Raw genomic sequence first — 25819 nt, 5'->3', positions numbered from 1 at the left:
TTTGCTTTCCAGAACTTTAATAAGAGGAAGTGCTGCCAATGTAGCAATGTTGAAAGATGTCTACTTTCTTTCACTGCAAAAAACTGGATGTAATATATTTACATGTTTATCAAAATATCAAAACAATTTTATTTTTGCCACTAATATCTTGTTTTCTAAATGATCTGAAAATAATCTTGAGAATTCCCAAGTGATAACCATTCAATTCCTGTAATATTAGACTTGGTTTCCTTTCATTATTTCTTAGGAAATTCAATCATACATGTTAATTTTATTAAATTAACTCTCAGTATTAGATTCTAAGATTTAGCACGAGGAAGAAAAAAATGACTCTTAACCAAGATGATAATTATGTATTTAATACATCTTGCTTTTAACAGCAATTTTCAAAGTAAACACATCATAGACCTTATAACTTATTAAAGATTTATAGTGCTTACAAAGTTGATTCTAAAAATATACCTTATTTGTTCTAAATGAATAACATTATCTGGAAGATAGAATAATAAATTATAGTAGTATGTTTACCACCACTATAGTTAAGATTGTATACATATATTCAATATGAAATCCTTTTAGGATCTTCATACTTTCAGCCATAAAATGTAAAAGCAGATTAAAGTTTGGCATATGAGATCTCAGTCTGACAGCAATGGTTTTAAACCCCAAAATTACAGTATCTAGTTGACACATTACGAGAGCATGGGCACATGCACATACATTTCTACATGTATATTCTCTCTCACTCAATCACACACACACACACACACACACACACACGGACACACACACAAACCCAAAGTAAGGAGAAAGTTCCACCCCTGTGTATCAGACAATTGTCATCAATTTCAAAAATAAAAACTGAGGAAAAAGTTAACTAAAAATATGTTTAAACCACACTTAAATGGTTCCCATTGTTGGAAAGATATGCACAAAACTGCTATTGAAATCTTTAACATGCATGGTATATGCCATCTCAGGACATTCTGGAACAGGCTTGAACTGTTCACTCATGGACATATGAATATAAAAAAAGTGATATGCTCATCCATTTCCCAGATGGCATTCCACTGACCGTCAGTCATGTGACCCAGACAGGCTAATGTGGTTTGCTTCACAGAACCCAACAGATTACAGAACCCAAGAGAATTAGAAACTTCATTTTGATCTGTTTAGGGTTTCTTAGGTGTTCCATGTGCAAAAGCAGTGAGTTACTGTACTGCAAAAGACAACATCATTTCACACTTTGTGGCACTGCAAAAGGTCATTTTGGTATTTCTATAACATATTTATTCTAGCTAAATTTCCCAATGGTGCCTTCTTTTAATTACATATAGCCTTGCAGACTTAGACTTAAAACAATTTAATGCTGATAACCCTCTCCTGCTCATCACTTTTACCTCCAGCAGAATTCCTTTTTGGATGCTCTCCAGTAATGCAGGTTTTAAAATGTTCTATGGAAGTTCATTTTCATTACCAATTAAAACACCCAAGCTCTCTGAGACAACATTAAAATAGAAACTAACCATTCGTCAGGGCACCCATAACTCATACTGCTGCGATTAGAAAAATGAAAAGGCACAACATAAGCAGAAGAGAATATACCAGCTTTCCATTTTTCTTTTTCTTTCTCTTTTTTTGGCTTTCCTCTTATTTTATTTCACTAAGTTTATAAACTGTTCAAGCATTCTTATACTCTGCATGACAATAACAGAATATTTTGGCACATCAACATTGTGATACAATATATGGTATGTTTAAAAAATTAATTAAAAAATTTCATCTATTAATGAACACGCTGTTTAACGTAGTGCATATATTTTATAGTTATTTAAGTCAAATACATCAAGGTTTGTAACTGATTTACAGATGAAGCAATCACAGATTGCAGTAATACATGCATATGTGCATGTATATGTGTGGAAGTGTGTGTATGTGTGTGTGTAGATATATACATATCTACACACATACACACAAATATATACACCAATCAAGGGAAAAACTGCATCCTGGCAATTTTACAGTCCGAAGCTTTGTTGATATAGCGATCATTTACGTGCCCTTTTCATCCTGTTTTTCTGTATAGAAGATATTTTTGCCTTCTTCATTCCTGATGAGATTTTTCTGCGATAACTTTACATTCATACTGTAAAAATTAAAAGGTTAACAGATTAAGGTGTATTTTGAATAGCAATTTCCATACAGACTAGAAATTAATACTTTATTAACATATGCCCACTTTATTTGTCAAAGAATCTGAGAGTTATGCAAGGATTAGAAGCAAATGACAAATGTGATGGGAAAAAGAAAGCTCACAGTCAAGAAGTGAAAGAGACATAGCAAACACAGGCAAAAAACAAGGTTTCTGCATCACACGTAAATGATAACAGTATGATTCAGATCAATCCTATAACACGAAGGGAGGCAAACGGGTTTCTCTGAGTGCTTGGTAAGGCGAATCAGCAAAGGAAGGTCATGAACTTAAGAGCAGGACTATACAGTGAATTCAGGTAATATTTTTTTCAAATCACTTTATAAAATCAAGGGGGAGAAGACTATTACATTAGCAAAATCTTCTGGTCAAGACAGTATTTTAGAAGTACAGCTACAAATGTTCACCCACAATTCAATATAAAGGAAACTAATGGGCTTGAGATAATTGGATGGCCAGACTATCAAAAAGACAGCCACCCAAGCCACTCAGTTCTCCTAGCAGCTACAATGACACAGAGCACTTATCTAACTACTCTGGCCTCCAAATGCAGCTCCCTGACTCCTCCCATTCACGACAGGCATGACCAACAGCGTCCTTTTTCTTTTTAACTAAAATGTTCAAACATCTTGATTTGCCAGAGATAGTCCTAATCTATATCTATTGAAGCAACATAGTTATTAGTAAGGATGCTTTTCACTTTTAAAAACTGTCTCTCTGTGATAGACTATAGACTAGTTAAAAAAAAATTAGAGGTTAAATCCTATCACCTTATCCATAACACCTTTTAGCCTTTCTATCCAGGGGTTCCTTTGACTCTCAGTATGCTTGGCTTGGAGAAAACTTGTTTTACAACTCAATAACGGATGAAATAATAAGCATCAGCTTACCATTGCCAGTTGTCGACCAATGTTTCCCATTGTTATGCCTCCAGCAAAAAATATACATGGTAACCAAGAACGAACATAGAGAAAATCTGGAGATGTATATCTAGAATAACAGAAATGTTTTTAACAACCCAACCAGGAAGTACAATGATACATATAAAGAAAATTACAATGGAAATAAGTTACTCTGTACATTAAAATGGCTAACCCAATTCCAAAATCTCAATTCTGAAATCAATTGTTTATTTCTTTTAGCAAACAAGCACCAAAAAGAATACTTACTGATAAACACCATTATAGACTAGCAGTTGAGTGACCAAGGTTGCCAAGAAAGCAATTCCTACTCCAAGGCCAAAACCACTTCTAGATCTATCAAACGTCCACCATAGTCCAATGGAGAGTGCAGCCAGTGTGAGAGACAACTGTATGTTGTTATCAAAATCCACTTTCTGAGATCAGTGTTAAAGAGTCATCTTCTTAAAACTTGTCACCAAATAATACCAACTGTTCATTTTTCTAAAATAAGATGTTACTGCTGAGACAGGAACTGATTGCTTATTCGAGAGTGAGTTCAGTCTTTCCATACAATGCAGGACAACGGGTGAGATTAAAATTGTCTGCGATATTTACTAAAGATACACAGAGAGCATGATATTTCATTAACAGATCCCACCTACTTGTATTTCCCCCACAACCCACCCCCAAAAAAACTTCTGTCTACATTCACAATTATAAGATCAGACCCATTACATGAGAAATGCTTTCTTTGCTAAAAATGTAACCAGAGGTCTCGGAACACAAGTACTGCTAAAGGAACACATTTTTGCTAAAAAAGAAACCAATATTACTTCTCAAACAGGTTCAGAATTACTTGCGAATCATACAAGAACTTGAAAATAGAAGAGTTGACAGCTATTTAACAGGGTACCACATTCTTCATATGATTTACTGACAGACACATTTTATAATAATGCAGTTCAGAAACAAGAGGACCAAGGACACAGTATCCCTTTCTATTATGTCAACTGTTCTAGTTTTAATTTGTTGAGGATAAAGCCTTGAAGTGAACATTATCTTGCAACCTGCCAAGCTATTTTGGTGCCTGAGACTTTCTGGTATAGGACAGTTTGCTCAAATGATATTTTATTTCTGTCACTTACTTAAGCATCTATTCACAAATGTGCAGCCCTTTTCTACTCCAAAATCTCTGGGCAAAACGAAGCTTTACAAATTCAATTTTCTCATTTCTTTGCTAGAGGATTACACTAAAGGAATTAATTTCAAGTATCATTAAAAGGGCATTATCTATGTCCCAAAGGCCACATCTTGGCTCTATATCCGGCTCCCCAGGGGGGGCTAGATAGCTCAACCAAACTAACTGGCCATGCTGCCACTACAGAGAAGAGAGGAGAAGTTCAAAAAATGCATATAAAACTACTTCCCACTTCCTTTAACATCCTGTACTTACCACCCACCCCCACCCCTACTACACCGGCTGGTATCTCCAACACCCACTTCATGTACTTCTTAGCATCTGAGGGCCATCTTTGGCCATTTTCTCAAAGTCATTTCCTGATTAGGTTGATTTACCAAAATAAAAAAATAAAAAACCCTACAGTTTATGGTATGCTTTCTGCAAAAGCTTTTCTTATTCTTTTGCAGGCATTATACCTAACACTCCAAAGGAAAGGTTATATGCTCTGATTTTTCTATGCAATAAACATTCTTATAAAGAGTGGAATTTGATATTCACTGAGTTCTATCTTTGATAACTAAACAAACTTTATTAAGAATCAAAGGAAAATAAGGGTAAATAGGTAAAATACTTCTACCTGGAAAATAGTACCATGGGATTTTCTCTAGTCTAAGGAACCTAATATTATTAAGTCTATGTGATAAATTTTGCAGACATTTTGGATTTTGCTTCAATGGTGAACAGAACAGTAAAAAAGAAATCACTATATTCAAGTATTTCATTGCCAGAGAAAAAAAGAATGACCAAAGCAAAAAACTTAAATTAGATATATAAAGGTTTTTAAATTCCAGAAAAGACTATCTAAATTTGTCTATTTAAAAACACCTGAAACATCTGTGATAGAATGGTCTAATCCACCAGTTGGGAGGGATTTACATGCTTAGGGGGCTCCTGAATGAGGGAAGGAGCCCTTTCTAGACTCAAGCCAGGATCTCTGTGGTCTGATCTCACCTCTGTCCCAGCCTTGCAGGACGAGCACCTTGGCAAAGTACCTAACTCTTAGCTTTCATTTGTCTTGTTATCTTTATAAAGAAAATGTATAACTGGGTGATTTCTAAGTTTTCCTTTAGATACAGTATTTTATGAGTCTATCTTTTTAAGCACTCCCCGCCACTAGATCTGTTTGTTATAAAATCCTAAATCTCAAAGATTCCTCCAAGCAAAACTTGTTGGGAAATTCTTTAATACAAATGGAAATGGAAAACCAAACTAGTAACCACCACTGAGGGGCTTCCAAATTTACAAATCCCCAAGGGCTAGCACAACTGGAGAAAAGAAAGGCAAATGTGTTTGCAGAATGGAGGACCTTGCCACCTGCCCTTGTTCCCCTTCTCAAGCTTCTCCAAAACAGCTCAGTATTTCCTATGAAAGACACAGGAATCCATCCACCGTGTGCCCCACCCTCTCACCAGCTAACCACCAGCCGCCAGCCCAGTGCAGAGCCACACAAGGGAACCCTAGGCAGCCTGACCTGCACTGCATGCTCTTCCCAGCATCAAAGCTCCTGCCCCTTCCACTCTCTAAGCCACATCTTCTAGAAGAGGGAAGACTGCACTAGCCAGTCCCAGGCTCTCTTCTTCCACAAAGGAAAGTCAGGGGCGGGAGAGGAGAGGAGAGGCAGTCGGGAGGATGACAGGATGAAAGTCTTACAAGAGCAAAAACTTTTATTCTGGGGTGGACTTTTTTTTCTCTGTGCTATCAGGGAAAAGATGGGGAAGAAGGGAAATAGAGGCTACTTTACCTTTCCAGCTGGGATTCTCAAAAAAACACTCTGATCATGAAATAAAATGTCAGAATCCATAAATGATCAGACTTTAAATATATGTACCTTAGGGACAAATGTTTTTTTGGCCAGTATCTAAGCTGAACATTTCCACTTACTACACCTTTAAGAACATTTATGTGGTTTGCTGGCATTGATTAAAACCAGTGGATGAATCTTTTCTTGGAAAAAATTACAGATTCCATACATTAAAAACAAATTAAAAAACCAGCCAGCATCCTGAAGCCACCACACGTCCTCACTGGCAAGTCTTAAACGAAAAGAGAGAGGGAAGAAATCCTTTGAAAATGTATCTGTTTCAATCAAAGAGTTAGCAAAACTACACAGAATTATGTAACCTAGTTCAAGAAGAACACACAAAATGTTTAAACGTGCCAAGTTGTTCAGTGGTCCTGAAACACGGGGGTTTAAATAAAAGGCCATACCCAAAGCATTAACTGCACGGCTGCTACCATGATATTTCAACAACATAGCACATGTTCTTTTTATGACAAAGGGGACATATCACAACTTGACAATGGTGAAGTTGCAAGGGACTGTTTAACCTTTGGTTTGTTGGAACTGCTTTGTGATTATGCATTTCGTTACAGCGGAAAGGATACAGCGCTGGCATGATTTATACCAACAAAGACGGCTACGCACCGCATCACACTGGACCACTCTCTTTTAAATTTATGTGGTTCTCCTAGATGTCTGTCAATGCAGGGGTATAATAACCCAATCACAGCTGTGGAAAGAAGGAGAAAAAAATTAAGTCATCTCCAATGCTATACTGGCAAAACTTAAGCTAAAAGAGTCACTACAACCCCCACAAGCATTTGAAAGATTGTTTCAAAAGCTCTCCAAGTTGCTTAACATCAATCACTGATTTTTTTAAACTTACCTCCCCAAAGGGGGGTTGGGAGATAACACCACTGCAGAAAGCACTGTAAATGATTACAACAGTATTCCAAATTATAATTGCAGAGCACTACTTCACTGTATGAGTCATGATTTAGCAGTTTGCACTAGATGCTGCATGCTTCTTCTCTACTACTCCTATCTCTGAGATCTGAAAACATCAGACCAGCTGGCAGCTAAGCAATGTTCTCTCTGAAGTACATAACCATGAAGCATGTTATAAAATGCCGCATAAACTGTCCAAAGAAAAGCTGGAAGCATAAATGAATACAGTAAGGTCACCCCACACATAGTGTTTGTTCCAATGGCTACGGATGTCCTGGTCTACAGATTACTCTAGTGCCTCCATCTTGTCTCCTGTGCCCAGGGCTGTGTCCTGATGTTCCCCTCTATAGAGTTCTCTATAAGAACTGTACATTTTCAGTTAAAATTTAAATTCCTTCTTAAAAGTGAGAAGTCATTTTAGTACATTTCTCAGTTTTGGAAAGAACATCTTGAAGGTTAACCATATAATTATGAAAAACTGTATACAAAATGTCTATGATTAAGACTCCAAATATTCACGCCCAATTTTTAAATAAAGTACTTGTCAAACGTCAACATTTTATTCATTTATGGAAAGAGATTTTAAATGTATAGTTAGTCACTAAAAAAAGGCTTTAATGAACCAAAACATTCTTCAACAAGTTATAAGGAAAATGTACTTCTACAGATTAAATTTAATGGGAAATAGCTAATCAGCCTTGACTTGCTCATTTCCCTAAAAACAGAATAGTCATGTTGCCATCAAGTAATAAAGACACAACTGATGTCCAGTGCTACCTATGATGTATCTTGAAATTACTGTACCAAAATCTTAAGTGCCTGAGGATCAGGAACCGCCCCCCCTGCCTGGCCTGGTATTGGCTAGATCTTACAAAAGACACATTCAATCTTTAAGGAAAAAGAGAAATCAATTAATATCAAAAACCACAGGCTATCAGACCAATGGAGCAGTATTAAAAAGAGGTCACACAGTCACCCCTCCATCTGGGGGTGAGCAGCTGCAATGGTATATGCGTGCTCTAATCCACAAATCTGAAAGTGCTCTTCTGAGTTAGGCTTTTGCTGAGTAGAGATTGTTCATAGACCATCAAGAGATTAACAACAAATTTCAGCAATGTGGACCTCCAACAACTATTAGTAAATTTAAAACTTTCAAATCATATTCCTATTTAAAAGGCTTGACTCTAAAATCCTGGGAGATTAACTGACAGCATTTCCAAATTCCTACAAAATTAAAATGGCAACAAGCATGCCTAACAGTTGAAATACATCATAATGAGTATTACCTCCTTTTTTTTTTTTTTCCTCTCAAGGGGTCATGAAACTAACAGCTCATGTCATTCCTCACTCTCTCTCTCCCTCTCTCTCCTCTCTTTGCCTGTTGCTGACTAAAATCAACTAAGATCAGGCATTCCAAGTCAATTTTCCTCAGCAGCTGATGCCATAGGTAAAGAATTATCACATAGAGAATACTGACGTGTGTGCAAAGATATAAATAAGTAAAATTGACTAGATTTGTATGCATGTGATGTCAGACTCACAAGTGAGAGACAACTGAGGAGAGAAAGCAAAAACACAAAAAGGAATTTAAACTGCCATGCTGCCAACCTTGGGATTTGCCAATAAAAATCAAATCCATTGAGTATGCATGGTTCTCGGTTGCTCACTGAGAAGAAGAATTCGAGGAAGCTTGTCACTTTCCATTAAATGTCTTCTTCCTTCCCTTTAAATAAAGGCATGGCAGAGTCTGATAGCAGTGTCTACAGCACAGTGAGACTCCACTGTTTGTGAGTTCAGCAGAAGGATGTCTGGGCTTCTTTTCTCTTCCTTCTGACTTTATTTTAACAAGAGATTGTTAAAATCATGCCTGTATAACATTATATGCAAACACTGTCCTGCTTAATTGAAGGGCTCTCTGATGCAAAATAACATCTCTTGGGATAGATTTACTTCTCTTGGTTACAGCGTACCAAGACAAAAGCAGAAGAAGTTTGCAAAACATCAATATTAAGTCATCACATTTTGGGGTATTGTGTTTAATTCAGTGATGCACTAAGAGGAACAGTTAAATCAAATGTTTTTCAAGAAAGGGTGGGGAAAAACGAAGCCACTGAAAGAGATAGACTTTCATGGAAAACTACGACGAGTTACGCAATGTTTCATTCAATAAATTCCCATAATATATCCAGTTCTTGCTATTTGCCAGGGATTTTAAAAGAAAAAAGAGTAAGACATGATCCCAGTCCCAAAGTGAGCACAGAAACAATGCAATACAGTAATATGTTAGGGGTGTTACTGACAGGGCCTAGTGGGGGCCCAGACTTCTGGCATGTGCTGAGGGAAGACAGGGTGCTGGAGTGTTGGGAAAGCTTCACAGAAAAGGGGGCCCCTGAGGGAGGAGCTGAGTGTAGCACGTCAGTGGCGTGGAAAGAGCTTTCTAATCCAAGGCGAAAGTCTGGGGAAAAGTATGGACAATGAAAATACCCACTGTCGGGGGTGGGGGGAGGAGTCAAGATGGCGGAGAAGTAGCAGGCTGAGACTACTTCAGCTAGCAGGAGATCAGCTAGATAGCTTATCTAAAGATTGCAAACACCTTCAAATCCATCGGCAGATTGAAGAGAAGAACAGCAATTCTAGAAACAGAAAACCAACCACTTTCTGAAAGGTAGGACCGGCGGAGACGGGAAGGCGACGGGAAGATAAACCCTGGGGGGAGGGGCCGGCTCCCGGCAAGCGGCAGAGCAACGGAGCACAAAATCAGGACTTTTAAAAGTCTGTTCCGCTGAGGGACATCGCTCCAGAGGCTAAACCGGGGCAAAGCCCACACGGGGTCAGCGTGGCCTCAGGTCCCGCAGGGTCACAGAAGGATCGGGGGTGTCTGAGTGTCGCAGAGCTTGCGGGTATTGGAACGGGAAAGCCGGCTACAGAGACAGAGCTGACAGTAAGCTCACAGCTCGGTGTTGCCTTGAACCAGCCACAGGCTCGGTGAGCTCGGACCGCGGCCGGAGGTCAGGCAGACGGGAGTAACTGGGCGCTGTTCTCTGAGGGCGCACTGAGGAGTGGGGCCCCGGGCTCTCGGCTCCTCCAGGCCAGAAACCAGGAGGCCGCCATTTGTATTCCCGTCCTCCGGAACTCTACGGAAAGCGCTCAGGGAACAAAAGCTCCTGAAAGCAAACCTGAGCGGATTACTCAGCCCAGCCCCTGGTAAGGGCGGTGCAATTCCGCCTGGGACAAAGACACTTGAGAATCACTACACCAGGCCCCTCACCCAGAAGATCAACAAGAAATCCAGCCAAGAACAAGTTCACCTACCAAGGAGTGCGGTTTCAATACCAAGGAAAGCAGCAGAATTCCAGAGGAGGGGAAGGCAAAGCACGGAACTCATGGCTTTCTCCCTGTGATTTTTTTTTAGTCTTAAAGATAATTTAATTTTTTTCTTTTTCATTTTTTTTTTCTCGCCTTCTGGTAAAATTTTTTTTTAACTTTTACCCTTTTCTTTTTTAACGTTTTTTAACTATTTTATCTAATATATATATTTTTCTTTTTTATATTTTTCTTTATTCGTTTTCTTTTTTAAAATTCTTTTCTTTTCTTTTTTTTTCTATTTTTCCTTATTTCTTCCTTTTTGAACCTCTTTTTATCCCCTTTCTCCCCCCTCATGATTTGGGATCTCTTCTGATTTGGTTAAAGCATATTATCCTGGGGTTGTTGCCACCCTTTTAGTATTTTACTTGCTCCTTCATATACTCTTATCTGGACAAAATGACAAGACGGAAAAATTCACCACAAAAAAAAGAACAAGAGGCAGTACCAAAGGCTAGGGACCTAATCAATACAGACATTGGTAATATGTCAGATCTAGAGTTCAGAATGACAATTCTCAAGGTTCTAGCCGGGCTTGAAAAAGGCATGGAAGATATTAGAGAAATCTTCTCGGGAGATAAAAAAAAGCCCTTTCTGGAGAAATAAAAGAACTAAAATCTAACCAAGTTGAAATCAAAAAAGCTATTAATGAGGTGCAATCAAAAATGGAGGCTCTCACTGCTAGGATAAATGAGGCAGAAGAAAGAATTAGTGATATAGAAGACCAAATGACAGAGAATAAAGAAGCTGAGCAAAAGAGGGACAAACAGCTACTGGACAATGAGGGGAGAATTCGAGATAAGTGACAACATAAGACGAAACAACATTAGAATAATTGGGATTCCAGAAGAAGAAGAAAGAGAGAGGGGAACAGAAGGTATACTGGAGAGAATTATTGGGGAGAATTTCCCCAATATGGCAAAGGGAAACGAGCATCAAAATTCAGGAGGTTCAGAGAACGCCCCTCAAAATCAATAAGAATAGGCCCACACCCCGTCACCTAATAGTAAAATTTACAAGTCTCAGTGACAAAGAGAAAATCCTGAAAGCAGCCCGGGAAAAGAAGTCTGTAACATACAATGGTAAAAATATTAGATTGGCAGCTGACTTATCCACAGAGACCTGGCAGGCCACAAAGAGCTGGTATGATATTTTCAGAGCACTAAACGAGAAAAACATGCAGCCAAGAATACTATATCCAGCTAGGCTATCATTGAAAATAGAAGGAGAGATTAAAAGCTTCCAGGACAAACAAAAACTGAAAGAATTTGCAAACACCAAACCAGCTCTACAGGAAATATTGAAAGGGGTCCTCTAAGCAAAGAGACAGCCTACAATTGGTAGATCAGAAAGGAACAGAGACCATATACAGTAACAGTCACCTTACAGGCAATACAATGGCACTAAATTCATATCTCTCAATAGTTACCCTAAATGTTAATGGGCTAAATGCCCCTGTCAAAAGACACAGGGTATCAGAATGGATAAAAAAACAAAACGCATCTATATGTTGCCTCCAAGAAACTCATTTTAAGCCCGAAGACACCTCCAGATTTAAAGTGAGGGGGTGGAAAAGAATTTACCATGCTAATGGACATCAGAAGAAAGCAGGAGTGGCAATCCTTATATCAGATCAACTAGATTTTAAGCCAAAGACTATAATAAGAGATGAGGAAGGACACTATATCATACTCAAAGGGTCTGTCCAACAAGAAGATCTAATAATTTTAAATATCTATGCCCCCAACGTGGGAGCAGCCGACTATATAAACCAATTAATAACAAAATCAAAGAAACACATCAACAATAATACAATAATAGTAGGGGACTTTAACACTCCCCTCACTGAAATGGACAGATCATCCAAGCAAAAGATCAGCAAGGAAATAAAGGCCTTAAACGACACACTGGACCAGATGGACATCACAGATATATTCAGAACATTTCATCCCAAAGCAACAGAATACACATTCTTCTCTAGTGCACCTGGAACATTCTCCAGAATAGATCACATCCTCGGTCCTAAATCAGGACTCAACCGGTATCAAAAGATTGGGATCATTCCCTGCATATTTTCAGACAACAATGCTCTAAAGCTAGAACTCAACCACAAAAGGAAGTTTGGAAAGAACCCAAATACATGAAGACTAAACAGCATCCTTCTAAAGAATGAATGGGTCAACCGGGAAATTAAAGAAGAATTGAAAAAAATCAAGGAAACAAATGATAATGAAAATACAACAGTTCAAAATCTGTGGGACACAACAAAGGCAGTCCTGAGAGGAAAATATATAGCGGTACAAGCCTTTCTCAAGAAACAAGAAAGGTCTCAGGTACACAACCTAACCCTACACCTAAAGGAGCTGGAGAAAGAACAAGAAAGAAACCCCAAGCCCAGCAGGAGAAGAGAAATCATAAAGATCAGAGCAGAAATCAATGAAATAGAAACCAAAAAAACAATAGAACAAATCAACGAAACTAGGAGCTGGTTCTTTGAAAGAATTAATAAAATTGATAAACCCCTGGCCAGACTTATCAAAAAGGAAAGAGAAAGGACGCAAATAAATAAAATCATGAATGAAAGAGGAGAGATCACAACTAACACCAAAGAAATACAAACTATTATAAGAACATACTATGAGCAACTCTACGCCAACAAATTTGACAATCTGGAAGAAATGGATGCATTCCTAGAAACAAATAAACTACCACAACTGAATCAGGAAGAAATAAAAAGCCTGAAAAGACCCATAACCAGTAAGGAGATTGAAACAGTCATTAAAAATCGCCAAACAAACAAAAGCCCAGGGCCAGATGGCTTCCCGGGGGAATTCTACCAAACATTTAAAGAAGAACTAATTCCTATTCTCCTGAAACTGTTCCAAAAAATAGAAATGGAAGGAAAACTTCCAAACTCATTTTATGAGGCTAGCATCACCTTGATCCCAAAACCAGACAAGGATCCCATCAAAAAAGAGAGCTATAGACCAATATCCTTGATGAACACAGATGCGAAAATTCTCACCAAAATACTAGCCAATAGGATTCAACAGTACATTAAAAGGATTATTCACCACGACCAAGTGGGATTTATTCCAGGGCTGCAAGGTTGGTTCAACATCCGCAAATCAGTCAATGTGATACAACACATCAATAAGAGAAAGAACAAGAACCATATGATACTCTCAATAGATGCTAAAAAAGCATTTGACAAAGTACAGCATCCCTTCCTGACCAAAACTCTTCAAAGTGTAGGGATAGAGGGCACATACCTCAATATCATCAAAGCCATCTATTAAAAACCCACTGCAAATATCATTCTCAATGGAGAAAAACTGAAAGCTTTTCCGCTAAGGTCAGGAACACGGCAGGGATGTCCATTATCGCCACTGCTATTCAACATAGTACTAGAGGTCCTAGCCTCAGCAATCAGACAACAAAAGGAAATTAAAGGCATCCAAATCGGCAAAGAAGAAGTCAAATTATCACTCTTCACAGATGATATGATACTATATGTGGAAAACCCAAAGACTCCACTCCAAAACTGCTAGAACTTGTACAGGAATTCAGTAAAGTGTCAGGATATAAAATCTATGCCCAGAAGTCAGTTGTATTTCTCTACACCAACAACAAGACAGAAGAAAGAGAAATTAAGGAGTCCATCCCATTTACAATTGTACCCAAAACCATAAGATACCTAGGAACAAACCTAACCAAAGAGGCACAGAATCTATACTCAAAAAACTATAAAGTACTCGTGAAAGAAATTGAGGAAGACACAAAGAAATGGAAAAATGTTCCATGCTCCTGGATTGGAAGAATAAATATTGTGAAAATGTCTATGCTACCTAAAGCAATCTACACATTTAATGCAATTCCTATCAAAGTACCATCCATCTTTTTCAAAGAAATGGAACAAATAATTCTAAAATTTATATGGAACCAGAAAAGACCTCGAATAGCCAAAGGGATATTGAAAAAGAAAGCCAACGTTGGTGGCATCACAATTCCGGACTTCAAGCTCTATTACAAAGCTGTCATCATCAAGACAGCATGGTACTGGCACAAAAACAGACACATAGATCAATGGAACAGAATAGAGAGCCCAGAAATAGACCCTCAACTCTATGGTCAACTCATCTTCGACAAAGCAGGAAAGAATGTCCAATGGAAAAAAGACAGCTTCTTTAATAAATGGTGCTGGGAAAATTGGACAGCCACATGGAGAAAAATGAAATTGGACCATTTCCTTACACCACACATGAAAATAGACTCAAAATGGATGAAGGACCTCAATGTGAGAAAGGAATCCATCAAAATCCTTGAGGAGCAACCTCTTCGACCTCAGCCGCAGCAACATCTTCCTGGGAACATCGCCAAAGGCAAGGGAAGCAAGGGCAAAAATGAACTATTGGGATTTCATCAAGATCAAAAGCTTTTGCACAGCAAAGGAAATAGTTAACAAAATCAAAAGACAACTGACAGAATGGGAGAAGATATTTGCAAACGACATATCAGATAAAGGACTAGTGTCCAAGATCTATAAAGAACTTAGCAAACTCAACACCCAAAGAACAAATAATCCAATCAAGAAATGGGCAGAGGACATGAACAGACATTTCTACAAAGAAGACATCCAGACGGCCAACAGACACATGAAAAAGTGTTCCATATCACTCGGCATCAGGGAATTACAAATCAAAACCACAATGAGATATCACCTCACACCAGTCGGAATGGCTAAAATCAACAAGTCAGGAAATGACAGATGCTGGCGAGGATGCGAAGAAAGGGGAACCCTCCTCCACTGTTGGTGGGAATGCAAGCTGGTGCAACCACTCTGGAAAACAGCATGGAGGTTCCTCAAAATGTTGAAAATAGAACTGCCCTATGACCCAGCAATTGCACTACTGAGTATTTACCCTAAAGATACAAACATAGTGATTCAAAGGGGCACGTGCACCCGAATATTTATAGCAGCAATGTCCACAATAGCCAAACTATGGAAAGAACCTAGATGTCCATCAACAGATGAATGGATCAAGAAGATGTGGTATATATACACAATGGAATACTATGTAGCCATCAAAAGAAAAGAAATCGTGCCATTTGCGACAACATGGATGGAACTAGAGCGTATCATGCTTAGCGAAATAAGTCAAGCAGAGAAAGACAACTATCATATGATCTCCCTGATATGAGGAAGTGGTGATGCAACATGGGGGCTTAAGTGAGTAGAAGAAGAATCAATGAAACAAGATGGGATTGGGAGGGAGACAAACCATAAGTGACTCTTAATCTCACAAAACAGACTGAGGGTTGCTGGGGGGAGGGGGGTTGGGAGAAGGGGGGTGGGGTTATGGACATTGAAGAGGGTATGTGCTTTGGTGAGTGCTGTGAAGTGTGTAAACCTGGTGATTCACAGACCTGTACCCCTGGGGATAAAAATATATGTTTATAAAAAATAAAAAATTAAAAATTAAAAAAAAAGTACCCACTGTCACCTGAAAATTGTTAAGCTTTAGGCAAAAAGGGAGCTTCAGAAAGACTCTGAAGAAGACAAAGTTGGCAAGGGTCGTATCATAGAGACTACCCTGTACACACTGGGGAATCAAGAAATAACGCCATTGCATTTGTAGCAAACTAAAGGCTGCTCACTCTTACAGTCCTAAGTGTACCACACATGATGGAGAGAAGGGATTGGCGGGTGGTCAGAGTGAAAAATTAGAAGAAGAAAAAGAATAACTGAAAATTCCCATCAGAGCAGTAGAGGGTCTGGACCAAGAGACAAAGGAACATAGAAACTTGGAAACCTGGAGAAGTGAGAGCAGGAGGAAACTTTCAGGGCTCTCCAGGAACTGGGTAGATGACTGCTGGGCTAAACTGAAAAGATCTGTTTTTTCTTTGTTAGATATTAGCTTCACAGGTATGAATATAATTTGGTTACTTGCAATTTTCAAATCAATCTCCCTAGTTATTTTACCCACACAACGATAGTTATCTTTTCCCTCTATTCTTTCCTCAGAAAGATTCCTTTGCAGGCCCCCATAACGTTCAAGAGGTTTCTAACTCTGATTCTAATCACTGCACATATTGAGAAGTTAATCAACTTGAAACACCAACCATTATTAAATTAAAAATAGAGAACTAAGAAAAAGAAAATGAAATCAAAAGAAATATACCAGAGTTCTCTACTGGGTACCCCTCCAGAAGCACCGCTAATTTTCCAGCAGTAGGTGCTATAGGGGAAGATAGCAGATAGCCAGGGACCCTTCTGTTTGCATGTAGAAAGTGGTGATTCTGGAGAATCTCCAGAAGGTAGCTAGCTGCTCTATGAATATTAGTTGGACAGGAAAAACAAAGGACAATTATCAGTTTTTCTGACTTAAGATGGTAAAAGCCTAGAAATTTTTGAAAATGCATACTAGCACATTTACACAAAAACATATATTCATTGACTTCTTATTTCCTTGATGTTTTCCCCAAAACTGGGGGCAGGAGGTGCAAGAATCCATTTTCTACCTTCAGTAATGTTCACAAAACTGGTATCTTCACTCTCATCTACTAAATGCCATGACTCACCCAACAAAATCAGTAGCAGAGTTAACTGGAATCTAGATTTCCAAATGCCTCTGTACCTCCGTGTACCACATACCTCATGGAATGCACTGCTTTCGGGATAAACACTTAAGTGTAAATCCCCTAAGTGGGGAAGTAGGAAGTTAGGTTTGTAAGTGTGACAAACCTAGTGGCTGGGCAAAGGAAGGAAAGCAGGGACAAAGTAACTGAAATGTGGCATTAACATTTGTAATTGTCCCTCTTAAATAGGAGTTTGTGGCAAAAGTGCCCATGTCACAGGGACAGACACAACCCCTGGTCCTCTCCTTAATGGTGGTACAAAGAAACCTCCTGGTACAAAGAAACCTGTTCTCCTGCCCCAGCCACAAAAGTCCAACACACAACAGCAGGTTCCATCAAAGCCTGGCACTTGGTCTGCAAGCTTACCCTGAGTCCAGAGGAAGTGTGAGTAGCTTCCTCTTTCCCCTCCTCCAGCCTGGAATGCTGGAGCCAGCTGCACTATTCACTAGCTCTGAGACCCTGGTCTCAATGACATCCTCTCTTCCTATCAGGTTCCTCATTCCCCAAAGTAGGCACAATGTCAAAATCTCACTCCCAAAGTTGCCCTACAGATCCCTGGGGTTAAGGGATGTGCCTAGCACATTACGAGGCAGTCAGTAAGTAACAATTTCCCTCCCTTGACCGTCCTTTGTCTATTCTGAAAAGTCATGTTCTTCCAAATCCCAACAAGCTTCAATTGGTAGCCAGATAGCAGCTATACCATGCGAGAAAATAAACAAACTAGAAAAAGACGATGGGTGGGCCACCTGGGTGGCTCAGTGGGCTAAAGCCTCTGCCTTCAGCTCAGGTCATGACTGTAAGCAAAGAGAATCCACCTCAGTCCAGGGACTGAGCCCTGCATCAGGCTCTCTGCTCAGCAGGAAACCTGCTTCCCCTTCTCTCTCTACCTGCCTCTCTGCCTACTTGTGATCTCTGTAAAATAAATAAATAAAATCTTTTAAAAAAAGAAAGGAAGAAAGAAAGAAAGAAAAAGACGATGGGAAAACTTAGTTTTTCTCTTTTTAGTTTAGCTGAAATAAAAGAAAATACATGAGGACTAGTAGACACAGCAGAGAATGATAAAATATAATTTATGCTTTCTATTCTATTTGGATGAGTTTGTTTAGTGTCTCAGAAAATGTACTAACCCTGGGGAAATTACGAATCACTGCCTTTATAAACTTTTAATGTGAATATTGTGATAGAGACACTGACACATAAACTGACACATAAACCACACTGAAACCTTACCACAACATGCCTCTCCATCCATGCAACTGTCCAGCAGATTCCACAAGTCATTCTAAAACATCTCACACCTAACTCCCCCCCTTCAACCTCCAGCTCAAGGATGGAAGTCAAGAGTACATTTTACTGCAAGGTATTGGTGTATTTTAAGTATGAGACACGAAATGGACATTCCAAAAAGCAATTTTCTCCCTCAATCAGCTTTTTCTTCTACCACACAATGATGGTGTCCTCTAATACTTTCTTTTATAAAATGTTATTAATCTATTGGTCTCAGTCAGTAGAAAAAGCTAAAAAGCATCAATTATGGAAGCTCTGCATGAAGTAGGCTTTCTGAAATGCTCCACTTTATCCCTCACACACTGTCCACCAAAAAAGAACTAAAGTAACTACTGAAATAGGCTAATGACTGTAAGCAAAGAGAATCCACCTTATTAATCTCTTTAAGTATTCATTATCCTTAAACCATATCTAAAAACAAGATACCAAGAAAAAAAACAGGTACAAAAATCTAAAAAATAACAACATGAAGCTTTAAACTTGCATAACACTACTCCATCTCTCAAGTTGTCATGTACTTCAAAAACAAGGCCATAACACACACAGGTCTAAGCCTTAAAACCACAGTGACAATGATCATCAAAATAACTCAGAGTAAGAACTGGAGTGCCTGGGTGGCTCAGTGGGTGAAGCCTCTGCCTTTGGCTCAGGTCATGATCTCAGGGCCCTGGGATGGAGCCCCACATCAGACTCTCTGCTCAGCAGGGAGCCTGCTTTCCCCCTCTCTCTGCCTACTTGTGATCTCTGTCAAATAAATAAATAAAATCTTTTTTAAAAAATTATTTTTAAAAAAGGATTAATATGAGGTGGGTTGAAGAAAAGACAAAATTAAGAATTAAAAGCCTCACCCCAAAGGGAAGTAAGATTCTTTTAAGATTAAATTGTTAAAGTTCATAGGTCAGACAGAAATCAGACACAAGAGTATCTACACTGTGATTCCATTTATATTACATGGCGAACGGGCAAAAATAACCTAGGGACAGAAACAGAAAGATAAGTGGAAGCCTGAGGCTGGGGGTAGGGAATGGACAGCAAGAGAGCACAAGAGAATCTGTGGGTCATGGAAATGTACTAAAGCAGGACTGTGGTGATTGGTAACACCATGTGTGAATTTGCTTCAACACATCAAACTGCTCATTTAAAACAGGCCCACTGTCCCGCATTGAAATCAAAGCTGAAAAACAAGTACTGCCCAGACAACATCCACATGCATGCGGCCTCCTTTCTTTCTAAGCATTACAGAAGCAGCCTACACATACCTGAGGCTGTGCCACAGCACGGCGGTACCCACCACGCTGAAGAAAAGATGCTGGCGATCACGTCAGGTGGAAAGAGCGTCACATTTCTCTGAATCTGAAGTAAATTTAACACTAGGGCAAGAAATACTCCAATAAAAAATAGTACCACTCCACGAATCATCAAGTTCACACTCCTGCTAGTGACAGATGAAATGTAGGGGCCGCGCTTTTTGGGCCCAGGTGATTCTGTCTCTCCTTCTGCCATGGTTTCATCAGTTCAGTAAACCAGCAAGGTGGGGAGAAAAAGGCTTCCCAGCTGAAAAGCCAACTGTCTGTGAATCAGTGCAGAATGGTGTTTCAACAGTTACAGCATCTTATCCTAAAAGAGGACCTACCAGAAATCCTGCAAGAGATAAGAAGAAAAGAAATCAATGTTTATCTAATAAATGATCATACAATTTTTCTGATTTCAATACTAATTAATTTCAAAGTACAAATAATGAAATGACAAGCTTACGTATTTATTTAAATTAGTATTTATTGAATAAGAAGTGGTTTAAAAAGCATTCTTATAGGCATGGTATAATAAAAAGTGTTATAGTTATATATACTAAGAATAAGTGACCTGCGAAGCTCAAAGGTTAGAATAATAATAAAAACAGCTTGTTCTGCTTCAGAGAAATGCAGAACAGGTTATCTGTGATAGTTATGCCAGAATCTGGAAGATTAAAATCCAAGTTTCTATTTCTTCTACCTAAATCTCCAACCCAGAACAGATGGGCCTGCAGATTTAAAAATCTTTATGCTTTATTAAAAAAAAAATAAATGAATTTATACAGAAAATCAACATATTCTAACGAAAATTCTGTACTGCTCACAATAAAATGTGACTTGCTCATAAGGATGACCCTCCATAGAGGAACGCACTGTTTTCATGTTTACAGGCTGTATATTTGATTTTTGCACAAAAGCATCTTAGAAAACACAGACTGCCGCCCACTTACCTATACATAAACCAAGCACAGAAAGCAGACCTTCTCTCTGCAGGGCCACAGCTGTGTCCCACCCCTGCCTGGACCCAGCAGCCCTCTGTTGCAACCACAAAGCTACTGTGGAGGAGTTGCACTAGGAAGCAGAAGAAAGGAAGCTAAGAAAATAGAGAGTAAACTCGTGCCCAGACTGTAAGGAGTTTTGGCCACATGGCTCCTAAAAGCCAGGGAAAGTGGTCTCTTGTGTGCATCTGGTTAAGACAAAGAACATCTGATGCTTTCTGTGAACACAAGACCCATGTGTAAACTGAGGGTTGGGGAGAGGGGTGCTGACTTTAGAAATAATCTGTATGAAAATGAGAACATTTGCGAGTACTAGTAAGCCATGTCACAGCCAATCAGTTCCATGTGCTAAACACAGACAACAGACTGGGTTTTTTGTTTGTTTTGTTTTGTTTTGTTTTACTGAACCTCTGTCACATCCAAAGCTCTGTGCCCAACACTCACAGTGGGATGTCTGTCCTCAAGCTAGTCCTCACAAACCTACCTTAGTCTACAGCATGACTGAGCTCTACAGCTTAGAGGACTACAGAAAACAGTACATCTTATGGCTGATTCATGGACAAATACATTCTACACACCAACTGAAAACGTCTAGAACCCATCTCTTCCTGATCTGGTCCTGCAGACTCTTCCTTGCTGTGCAATCCAGCAAATAAGTATGCCAGGTGTTCAGCTGCTACAGAACTTTTCATCATCACCATAATCATGACTATTGATACAGCTCCCTGGACATACAGTTAGCCCTAATCTTCAAAATCATCCAAAGGTAAGTATTATCATCCTCATTTTACAAATGAAATCAAAGTCAAAGAGATTTAGCAACTTGCTTATCATCACATGACACATAGTAACAGTACTGGAATCTTACCTTAGGTCTGAGTCCAAAACCCACCTCTTCCCTCTAAACCTGAGTCCTATTCCGGCCTAACTCCTCAGACCTCTTCTTTGGCACATGGATTTGTGGAAGGGGATTTGGTTACTGAAAAGATGGCAGACATGGAAAATCTAACTCAACTGTAATATATCCTCAGTGTAAGTAGGCAACCATATAATATCACAGAGATCATGACAGTAAATGCAAAAATGCTTTAAAATTTTCCTCAAAATTACTAGATCAAGGTGTGAAAAGGTATTTTAAAGAAAAAAAAATCATATGGCCAATTTACAGACTCGTATGCCACCATACTGCCTAAGACCCTTCACTTCCCAGATGTCCAGTAGACACAGCAAGGTGCCCCAACTTCTGCTCTTAAAATGGCTACTCGAGAACAAAAAGTATACATACATTTTAAGTAGCCCCAATTCCTCTAGTAAATCCTTCTTTTATGTCTGTGATTTTTTTCCAAGCGGGAATTAATGGCAAAGGATATGGTGTGTTGAAATTATGTTTCTGTAAGAGCTTAATAACTTCAACTTAAAAAGCTTTTTCCAGTTGTGCCAGGCCCCAGCTCACAATCACCAGTGTTTGTCAGAGGGCAATGGCATTTTTGGCAGGACAATTCCTTGCTGAGTGAAACTGCCCTAGGCATTGCAAAATACTTAACGTCCCTGACTCGTGCCCACTGAATGCCAGTGTGTGCCCCCTCACCCATTTGAGACAACCAAAAATGTTTCTACAATATTTCCAAACACCACCAGATTAGCAATGTCCTCCCACTCAGGGCCACAGATTGCCACAGACTATTTCCTCAACCTAGAGACTTTCTAAGTTGTTTGTTTATGTTATTCTACAATAGCTCTTTATTCAACCTTTCCTAGCAGTGCTTGTTTATAGATTCCTACTTCACCCCAAAAGTTTTCTTTAAAAGTAACAAAATGTTGTTTTGGTGACTGTTTATTTGAATGAGTTCTCTTTTTAAAGATAATATTTTAAAAATCCAAAAAGCTGATTTTTATGACTATGTAATAATATAATAGCATATAATTACTAGAGACAAAAATAAAAGAATGCTTTAGAATTACAGTATCCTAAAATTTAAGAAAGAAAAGAGAACTGAGAGATCATCTGTTCCAGGGGGACTTGAGCCTGATGCAAAACAAAACAAAAAAGTTGTATATATATGCACTTTCCTGGACAGTTGCACAGTTTATACCAAGTACTTACAAAGTCCATAATCCAAAAGAAGTTAACCAGTGATCTAACAGTTTTATCATTTTACTAGATAAGAAATTCCACAAGACCACTCACTCCCTACTCCCACATCCCTACTATGCAACAACAGTTCAGTTCCTTAAAAAAGCATGCTGTTTATAGTAACAGAACAGGGAAGTAGGTTATTTAAATGAAAGCTTTTGGGATTAAGTATGCCCTTAATCTGTTTATTGTAAAGTTTGGTTTTCTGATTAAGTATTGATTTTTTTTTTCTTAAAATAAAATGTACCTATACCTTTAATCTTCTTATATCAATGATAAATTTGATTCTTCTCCAAAATTAAAAAAAAATCTATATTTGAAAAATTTAGATTATTCAAGAAATAATTTGTTGATTAGGGAAAAAATCTTTGGTATAAAGATATTATTTAGAGAGAACAATACCTCAACAGATCTTCAATGATAATCCTGGTAGGGAGGTAAGTGTTTTTTCCCCATTTTTACAAAACAGAGTAAGTTAAGTAACTTCCTGAAATGATAACACTGTTATCAGGTAGCACCAGGACTGGCATTCTCCCCCACATCCCCAACACTCTGGTTCCTTCTAGAGTTCCTTCACATTTCATCACACTGTCCCAACTACAAACACCATCCAAAAACAATTCACGAATCACACAAGTGGCAACTTTTAAGTCATACTGATCAACTAATGTTAATACAAAAATAATGGTTTTGTTTTTTTTTTCAAAAACTGACAAAGAAAAATCTCCCACTGTATATAAGAAATCCTTATTCTTCCTTGAGCTCTGACCTGTAACTTCTATAAAGTACATTACTAAACAAAGAGAAAAATAGTTTAGACAGGTCTATAACAAATCATCAAAAATGAAAAAATACTAGGCCAGCTATAGGACCGCCTGTTAATGGGTGATATTATTCCTTTAAAAAAAAAAAAAGTGGTAAGTGATTCCAGACTATTGGAATGAAAATCAAAGTTCATGTCTTCCACTGAAACAACTTTTAGGCAACAGGCATTTGAAAACAAACAAAAAATTTTCTATAACCTTAAGAACCGGTTGTATTTGATCAATTCCAACACCCTCTCAAATCACACAAGATCATTCATCCTCCAAAGATTAACAGTCACAGAAGTATATTTCCTTCCTTATAGAACCCTATCTCTTCAGGTGTTTAGGTCAGATAGGCTATAAATAATAAAACTAAATTACTACCTCACATCTTTCATTAGATGCTCTCTTAATTATAATGGTATTCTCAAAACAGAATAAGCATAAACATTAGGAAAAACACATCAATGAAAAATAGCACACAAATGTGAATCATAGACTTTGCACACTAAAACTTCTAGAAAGACAAATATGTTTGTCTTGAAGACAATGACATTTATCTTTCCTTTCTACATTAAAACCCAAACACAGAAACCATTAAACAAGAAGCATTTACATCCCATTACTACTTTTAAATGTCAAACCTCATTCACTAAAAAGGTTACTCTATCATTTGAATAGTTTTTTGATAACAATGAAAATGTGTCTCTAAATTACTCAACTGCATTTTCTCCTTTCCTTTGAAGCGGACCATTCGAAAAAGCAACAGTTGTCAGTTTATAAAAAATCAACCTCTTTCCCAAATGTACATGATTCACTGCATGGTCACTTTGTATCAGATATGTACTGACAACTACAACAAATCACACTAGTCAACATAATGTGCAGTGAAAGAATGAAAATGGAAAACAGGCTAATATTTTTTTCCCTGGAGACCCTATTAGTTAGGCATCCCTTCATTTTCACTCAGTGGTAGGCAACCAGGGATAAGCCCCAAAGTTGGAAAACACAATCTAGCCACTGTTTGGCTGCCTTCCCCTGCAATCCTCTGCTCCATTGCAATACTGGTATGGGCCAGCTCCAGTGGCCCACGACTCAAGTCTACCCATTCCTTCTTAAAGCTCTCCTCATTAATCCTACAAAACAGGAAGCCCTTCATGACATATTTTCCATATTTTCCTAGACTATCAAGCTTATCCCATACTTTTAAAACTTTTTTCCAACACTAACAGGGCATGGGTTATGATCACTTGTTTTAGCACACTTCCCCCACCCCCCATTCCAGTCCCCTATTATCCACACCGCTTTGCTTTTCCAAATTTCCAATCCCCACTGAGCAACCCCCAAATCCCAGTAACTATCACCAACTGACTTCTAGGTCCCGGCAAGTGTTCCCTTTGGACTGACCCACACACCTACTCCAAAGGTGTCCAATTCCAATCCAAATGCCAAAGTCCCACTCCTCAACCTAATAATCAACATACCTTTTTGTGGATTCCAAACTTACTACAAAAGCTACGCTTTTGGATCAATCCACCTCCCCAACCTGAGTCTCCCTGGCTACAAGCCTCCCAAATCCTGACAGCTCTATGGTTGACAGCTCGCCGACCTCCAGCTTCATCAGATCTCCAGGGTCGCCCTTCCCGCCGTCCTCCAGTCTTCTTTCCGCTCGGACACTCTTCCACTGTCCGGGGAGACTCGGCCTCTCCTATGACCTCCGCCCGACCCCGCTGTCCGCCTCCGGACCTCGCCGACCCTTCACCAGGTAAGCGGGAGCCCTTGCCCTTCAGGCCCCATCTGTGGTCCTGGCTACCCGCATCTGCCAGCAGGGTTCCTAGCCTGCAAAAACACAAGCGGCTCCTCTTCCCGAAGGCCATCCCCCTCTTCAGGCCTCTTCCCTCAGCACCATAGCTCCCGAGCTTCGCAGGGGGACCCCCAACTCACCCCCGCCTCCGCCATCTTCTGGGACCTGCTCCCGCCCCCCTCCAGCTCTTCCTCCTCCCCTCCCACAACTCCGCCTAAGCCCCACTGCGCCTGTGCAGTCCACGAGGAGGCGCTCTGACGATCGGGGCAGAGGAACTTCCGGTTAGTACCAGCGCTTCGTTGTTGAGCCGGCGAGACGGGGCAAAGGAGCTTCCGGTTTGCCCGAAATCAGCTCCTGCTTGTAGGCGTGGACTGTTTTGAGAGTGGGAGGTGGTTAGGTCAGCTGTTGTTTGCT

At 39.2% G+C, this 25819-nt stretch overlaps 1 protein-coding gene across 4 annotated transcripts; it reads right to left on the bottom strand.

The window, feature by feature from the left end:
• INSIG2 (insulin induced gene 2) lies at positions 1-25620 on the bottom strand. Of its 4 annotated transcripts, none has more exons than XM_059394427.1 (6): positions 25546-25620; positions 19631-20012; positions 6740-6864; positions 3382-3548; positions 3103-3202; positions 1-2146 (listed from the first exon to the last, which is right to left on the bottom strand). In XM_059394427.1, exons 2-6 carry the CDS (start codon positions 19872-19874, stop codon positions 2105-2107), a joined length of 678 nt encoding a protein of 225 aa, XP_059250410.1. In that variant the 5' UTR covers positions 19875-20012; positions 25546-25620; the 3' UTR covers positions 1-2104. The 4 variants fall into 4 exon arrangements, with proteins under 4 accessions (XP_059250410.1, XP_059250409.1, XP_059250411.1 ...); XM_059394426.1 differs by lacking the exon at positions 25546-25620 and adding an exon at positions 25211-25528; XM_059394428.1 differs by lacking the exon at positions 25546-25620 and adding an exon at positions 25086-25170.
• Positions 25621-25819: the final 199 nt, after the last annotated feature.

The sequence above is a fragment of the Mustela nigripes genome, chromosome 3 (genome assembly GCF_022355385.1).
Source record: "Mustela nigripes isolate SB6536 chromosome 3, MUSNIG.SB6536, whole genome shotgun sequence".
Taxonomy (NCBI): domain Eukaryota; kingdom Metazoa; phylum Chordata; class Mammalia; order Carnivora; family Mustelidae; genus Mustela; species Mustela nigripes.
Note: the sequence above shows the minus strand (reverse complement) of the source record. Positions and strands in the feature narration are given on the sequence as shown.